The 7,236-nt window shown below is 36.8% G+C and overlaps 1 protein-coding gene across 1 annotated transcript; it reads right to left on the bottom strand.

Moving 5' to 3' along the window:
• On the bottom strand, positions 1–942 carry LOC149452533 (olfactory receptor 6Y1-like). Its single transcript, XM_089689190.1, has one exon. The coding sequence runs from the start codon at positions 940–942 to the stop codon at positions 1–3; it is 942 nt and encodes a 313-aa protein (XP_089545316.1).
• Positions 943–7,236: the final 6,294 nt, after the last annotated feature.

The following is a 7,236-nucleotide window of genomic DNA, read 5'->3' as shown; positions in this document are numbered from 1 at the left end:
CTACTTGACAAAAGTCTTAAAAGTAGCCATCATTTTTTGCAGAGCTCTCTTGATCTCATGGTTTCTCAAGCTATATATGATAGGATTCATCAATGGAGGCACCACAGTGTACAAAAGAGATTTATATTTGTTCATGTTGGTTGAACTCTCATCAGATGGACCTGCATACACAGCAATTATTGTTCCATAATAAGTACAAACCAAGGCCAAATGTGAGCTACAAGTGGAGAAGGCTTTTCTTTGGACATGAATGGAAGATATCTGCAAAATAGTGACTAGAATACAGATATATGTTATAATAATAAACACAAATGGAAAATATAGTGTGATAATAAAAATAACAAAGTCTTGGAGCATCAAAGCAGAAGTGTCGGAGGTGGACAATTGAACCAGAGGTCCAAAATCACAGAAATAGTGGTCTATAAAACTAAGACCACAATACTCAAATTGAAATTGCACAATCATTTCACTTGACATTAAAATGATAACCAAGACCCATAACCCGATGATCAACTGGGAAAAAACATGGGAGTTCGTAATGGATGAATAGCGTAAGGGATTACAAATAGCCAAATACCGATCGTAGGACATGACAGCAATAATAAAACTTTGTGAACAGCTGCAAGTACCAATAAAATAAAGTTGAGTGATGCAACCAGCCAGTGATACTCTTCCTTCATCTTTAATAATGACCTCCAGAGTCATGGGGACCACACACGTGGTCAGTAGGACATCAGATGTAGCCAAGTGCTTGAGAAGGAAGAACATCGGAATTTTTAGCTGGTCAACAGTTGCCACTAATGTTATTATTAATAAATTTCCACTTAGTATCATTATGTATGCTAGAAGAAACACCATAAACAGCAGAATCCTAAATTTATAAAGACCTTGAAATCCAAGTAGTTTAATTTGTGTGACCTGAGTCTGGTTGATCTCACACATTCTTTAATTTGAAAAATATTTAAAGACACCAACAATATTTTCTTTTATTGTTTTTTAAAAGTCCCAAAATAGAATATTACTACAGTATTTTCACATGTTTCTAAATGCACACTCTCCTGTTATTTGGCAAAGTATTAAAAGATAAAGGTAATGGGTTTTCCCCCTGAAAAATAGGTAATACAAAATAACAATAAATACAAAGATTTTTAGGATAATTTGACTTAAAACAAAACACAGAATAATTAAGCCTCTTGACCTTACTTAATAAAAAAAAAAAAAGAAAATAAATAATTATAGTTTTAAACTAATAAAATACTGACTTTGAAAATAACAAAAAAATGTTTTAAATTTAAACCAGAGGAAAAAATAAACCTGAATTTTTTTTAACTGTTGATAATAGAGATGAGCGAATTATTCAAAAATTTGATTCGGCTGATTCGCCGAATTTGCGGGAGAAATTTGATTCGATGCGAATTTATTCGCCGCAAATTTAACTTATTAAAAGGGTTTCTAGGCTTCAGAGAGCCTTTCTATTAGTGCAGAACACTGTACCTTTAATTTAAATGCCCTTGGAATCTGCTGGGGAAGAGAAATAATACTGTCAGTCAGTATGACATGCAGATGAGTGCCGTCGATCTTAGAATCACCGCACACTTCACTCATTTGGCCAGTCACGGGGCACGACGAAGAAGAAGAAGAAGAAGAAGAAGAATGAAAAGAAGAATGAAAAGAAGAAGAAGAAGAATGAAAAGAAGAAGAAGAATGAAAAGAAAAATGAGAAGAAGAATGAAAAGAAGAAGAAGAAGAATGAAAAGAAGAATGAAAAGAAGAAGAAGAAGAAGAATGAAAAGAAGAAGAAGAATGAAAAGAAGAAGAAGAAGAATGAAAAGAAGAATGAGAAGAAGAATGAAAAGAAGAATGAAAAGAAGAATGAGAAGAATGAAAAGAAGAATGAAAAGAAGAATGAGAAGAAGAATGAAAAGAAGAATGAAAAGAAGAATGAGAAGAATGAAAAGAAGAATGAAAAGAAGAAGAAGAAGAATGAAAAGAAGAAGAAGAAGAAGAATGAAAAGAAGAAGAATGAAAAGAAGAAGAATGAAAAGAAGAAGAAGAATGAAAAGAAGAAGAAGAAGAATTAAAAGAAGAAGAAGAAGAATGAAAAGAAGAATGAGAAGAAGAATGAAAAGAAGAATGAAAAGAAGAATGAAAAGAAGAAGAAGAGGAATGAAAAGAAGAAGAAGAAGAAGAATGAAAAGAAGAATGAAAAGAAGAAGAATGAAAAGAAGAAGAAGAAGAATGAAAAGAAGAATGAAAAGAAGAAGAAGAAGAATGAAAAGAAGAAGAAGAATGAAAAGAAGAAGAAGAAGAATGAAAAGAAGAATTGAGAAGAAGAATGAAAAGAATAATGAAAAGAAGAATGAGAAGAATGAAAAGAAGAAGAATGAAAAGAAGAATGAAAAGAAGAAGAAGAAGAATGAAAAGAAGAAGAAGAAGAATGAAAAGAAGAATGAAAAGAAGAAGAAGAAGAATGAAAAGAAGAAGAAGAAGAATGAAAAGAAGAAGAAGAATGAAAAGAAGAATGAAAAGAAGAAGAAGAATGAAAAGAAGAAGAAGAATGAAAAGAAGAATGAAAAGAAGAAGAAGAAGAATGAAAAGAAGAAGAAGAAGAATGAAAAGAAGAATGAAAGGAAGAAGAAGAAGAATGAAAAGAAGAATGAAAAGAAGAAGAAGAAGAATGAAAAGAAGAAGAATGAAAAGAAGAATGAAAAGAAGAAGAAGAATGAAAAGAAGAATGAAAAGAAGAAGAAGAAGAATGAAAAGAAGAAAAAGAAGAATGAAAAGAAGAAGAAGAAGAATGAAAAAAAGAATGAAAAGAAGAAGAAGAAGAAGAATGAAAAGAAGAATGAAAAGAAGAAGAAGAAGAATGAAAAGAAGAAGAAGAAGAATGAAAAGAAGAAGAAGAAGAATGAAAAGAAGAATGAAAAGAAGAAGAAGAAGAATGAAAAGAAGAAGAAGAAGAATGAAAAGAAGAATGAAAAGAAGAAGAAGAATGAAAAGAAGAATAAAAAGAAGAAGAAGAAGAATGAAAAGAAGAAGAAGAATGAAAAGAAGAATGAAAAGAAGGAGAAAAATGAAAAGAAGAAGTATTCCAGTACAGCAAAAAGTGTATCTGCAGAGAGCTCCGCTATTTCTGACAGTTCTCTGACAGTTCCTTCACATTTACAGCGGTTGAAACATTGTATCTATTTATTTCCGAATAAAAACATCTGTATCCTAAATGGAAACAAATAGATACAATGTTTCAACCGCTGTAAATGAACTGTCAGAACTGTCAGAAATAGCGGAGCTCTCTGCAGTGACACTTTTGCCGGCTGATCGGGAAAAATTTGATTCGTGCACCCGAAGTTTGCTAAAATTCGGATTCGATGCGAATCAAATTTTTCCCGATATTCGAAACGAATTCCACTTCGCCAGGTTCGATTCGCTCATCTCTAGTTGATAACACTGGTAAACATATCTGATATAAATGTTTTTCAATGAGTGACATAATATTAGACCAAAGTTCAGGTGTTATATACACGGGTATGGCTTAAAGATAAACGTAATACCCAACTACAGTGGGGCAAAAAAGTATTTAGTCAGCCACAAATTGTGCAAGTTCTCCCACTTAAAAAGATGAGAGAGGCCTGTAATTAGCATCATAGGTAGACCTCAACTACGAGAGACAAAATGAGAAAACAAATCCAGACAATCACATTGGCTGATTTGGAAAGAATTTATTTGCAAATTATGGTGGAAAATAAGTATTTGGTCACCTACAAACAAGCAAGATTTCTGGCTCTCACAGACCTGTACCTTCTTCTTTAAGAGGCTCCTCTGTCCTGCACTCATTACCTGATACACCTGTTGAACTTGTTATCGGTATAAAAGACACCTGTCCACAACCTCAAACAGTCACACTCCAAACTCCACTATGGTGAAGACCAAAGAGCTGCCGAAGGACACCAGAAACAAAATTATAGACCTGCACCAAGCTGGGAAGACTGAATCTGCAATAGGCAAGCAGCTTGGTGTGAACAAATCAACTGTGGGAGCAATAATTAGAAAATGGAAGACATACAAGACCACTGATAATCTCCCTCGATCTGGGGCTCCATGCAAGATCTCACCCCGTGGGGTCACAAGAAAGGTGAGCAAAAATCCCGGGACCACAAGGGGGACCTAGTGAATGACCTGCAGAGAGCTGGGTCCAACGTAACAAAGGCTGCCATCAGTAACACACTACGCCGCCAGGGACTCAGATCCTGCAGTGCCAGACGTGTCCCCCTGCTGAAGCCAGTACATGTCCGGGCCCGTCTGAAGTTTGCTAGAGAGCATTTGGATGATCCAGAAGAGGATTGGGAGAATGTCATATGGTCAGATGAAACCAAAATAGAACTGTTTGGTAGAAACACAACTCGTCGTGTTTGGAGGAGAGAGAATGCTGAGTTGCATCCAAAGAACACCATACCTACTGTGAAGCATGGGGGTGGCAACATCATGCTTTGGGGCTGTTTCTCTGCAAAGGGACCAGGACGACTGATCCATGTACAGGACAGAATGAATGGGGCCATGTATCGTGAGATTTTGAGTGCAAACCTCCTTCCATCAGCAAGGACATTGAAGATGAAACGTGGCTGGGTCTTCCAACATGACAATGATCCCAAACATACCGCCCCGGGCAACGAAGGAGTGGCTTCGTAAGAAGCATTTCAAGGTCCTGGAGTGGCCTAGCCAGTCTCCAAATCTCAACCCCATAGAAAATCTTTGGAGGGAGTTGAAAGTCCGTGTTGCCCAGCGACAGCCCCAAAACATCACTGCTCTAGAGGAGATCTGCATGGAGGATGGGCCAACATACCAGCAACAGTGTGTGCCAACCTTGTGAAGACTTACAGGAAATGTCTGACCTCTGTCATTGCCAACAAAGGATATATAACAAAGTATTGAGATGAACTTTTCATATTGACCAAATACTTATTTTCCACCATAATTTGCAAATAAATTCTTTCCAAATCAGCCAATGTGATTGTCTGGATTTTTTTTCTCATTTTGTCTCTCATAGTTGAGGTCTACCTATGATGCCAATTGCAGGCCTCTCTCATCTTTTTAAGTGGGAGAATTTGCACAATTGGTGGCTGACTAAATACTTTTTTGCCCCACTGTATTGTAGTGGTAGAGTAGTGAGGGGTGAAACACCCGTCAGATCTTTGCCCACACTGGGACGGTCACCCTTTCTATTTGTGCTGGTGAGTAAAATTGATGGGAAAGTTCAAAATGTTGAGTTGTCACCAGAACAGGAATAGAGGAGAAATCATCCACTGGGGGACACTTGCTCAGGTGACAACTAAGAGAAGTTTTCCTTAATATATAGATATTTTCTCTAACTTACTGTTGTGTCTATAAGACAGGAATTAAAATTTCTTGAATGGGAGACAGCATAAAAATCTGACCGTGGTTTTACCATTCTGTACTCTATTGAAAATGGAAAAATGGCTTTTGATATACTTCAGTCTTGTCTGGATAGAAAAAGTCAATTCCAGACAGCAGAAAGTTTTGGGATAAGCCTTGGCTGTAAGATTATAAGGCAGGAGAGGAATAAGGTGTTTTCAGAGCAGAGATTGTGCTGGAAGTATTATGTGGAATAACTAAGTTTTTAAGGAGGCTTTGTAGGCTAGATGCTTATCATAGTCACACTAAAGCTGGCCACAGACAATATTATTTTCTTTCCTGCAGTAAAGAAAATAGCTCAATTCTCCCATCAACACAGTCAATGCTAATAGGGGAATGCCTCCCGTGGAGTTATTGTGTTCTCCCAGCAAGGGGGGTGGGTGGGGAGCCATTCCTGCCATGAGAACACAATGATTATGGCCAGTAGTTATAGTCACTGGAAATATATAACAATGAAAAGTTTGGGCCGCAGGCAAAAGCAAAATAAACCAAAGATATGGAAACACAGAGCTTCCTGAAGATGTTCCATTACAGACTAAACTAGTTGAGGCAGTGTTCCCCAGCCAGCTGATACATCACATTCCATCCCTGGAGTGCAAGCCAGCTTCTGGTCATGGGGCGGCAGCGGACATCTTAACTATAAGCTCTGTATGTACTGTATCTAGTGCTGGTCCTTAGGCACATATACATGTGAGTGCAGTGTAATTGTTAGGTTTTATATGGTTTAATAAAGTCAGCTGCTTTGTGCAATAAACCTTTTCCCTGATACGGCTTTTTAAGTGGTGGTGTATTGCATTGGAAAGAATCGCATCCTGGTACATGTAAATGGCCAAGTTGGTGACAAGACATGCAGTGGGTCCAACCAAAAAAAGCACAGTAAGACCTATCTAGTAATGGAAGCTCCATCCATTGTGATCAGTGCAAACGTATGTGAGGTCACCTGGAGCACCTGAAAATGATCACCTATTTATCTGTACTAATGGCACCAGCACCTGTTCACCTATCTTTTGGTTTTAAGCAACTGTTATTGGAATGGGACTTATCAATACATCGGACATTAGTTGTATTTTCTGGTGCAGTTTATTTATTTATTTATTGCACTTTTACATGTGGAAACTCTATAGTAACCTTGATTCACATTATTGGCATATGCACAGTCATAGGAGTCATTGGTAATAATCGTATGAAAAATCCGACAGGCTGGGTTGTACCTAAGTTGTACAACGATTGAATTGGGTACAATCAGCCTGCCCATAGATGGTTTGAATCTTGGCAGCTTCCTTCTGGTCCGGTTAAGACCTAAACCAGCTATGGCCAGCTTAAACCACTAGTAATCAAATTATTCTGCTAGTGTTCTGTAGTTTATATTCAGATCCCTAGATTTTTTTATAGAATTCTTGAGTTACATAACAAATACAATTCTAGAGGAGGAATAGATCAGAAGTTGAGTCCCTTAGCAATACCAAAAACTTTACTTACGGTACAATATGTGTCTCCTAAAACAGATGAGGATGACAGTAAACATTTTTCAGTCCTAGTTGCATTAATCTGCAATATGTGCCATCAAACTATAGAATTGCCTGATCTTTACCCTTATTTATAGTGATAGAAGTGACAGGGGAAATAATACTCTCTACATCTCTGCATCCCTTGAGTATACAAATGAAGGAAATACATGCCTGTTCTTACTTATAATTAACATTTGTTCACTGTAAACTATTTTATTAAGCAGATCATTATTTTGTGAGTTTAATGAAAAGTATTTTCATCCAAGATCCTGTCAGTAACAGCCCATTCTGTTACAGG

The sequence above is a fragment of the Staurois parvus genome, unplaced genomic scaffold (assembly GCF_062004578.1).
Source record: "Staurois parvus isolate SC_StPar_1 unplaced genomic scaffold, SC_StPar_1.0 ptg000470l, whole genome shotgun sequence".
Classification (NCBI taxonomy): Eukaryota; Metazoa; Chordata; class Amphibia; order Anura; family Ranidae; genus Staurois; species Staurois parvus.
Note: the sequence above shows the minus strand (reverse complement) of the source record. Positions and strands in the feature narration are given on the sequence as shown.

Coding starts and splice junctions, on each gene's coding strand:
- LOC149452533 (XM_089689190.1), bottom strand. CDS start 942: ATGTGTGAGATCAACCAGACTCAGGTCACACAAATTAAACTACTTGGA.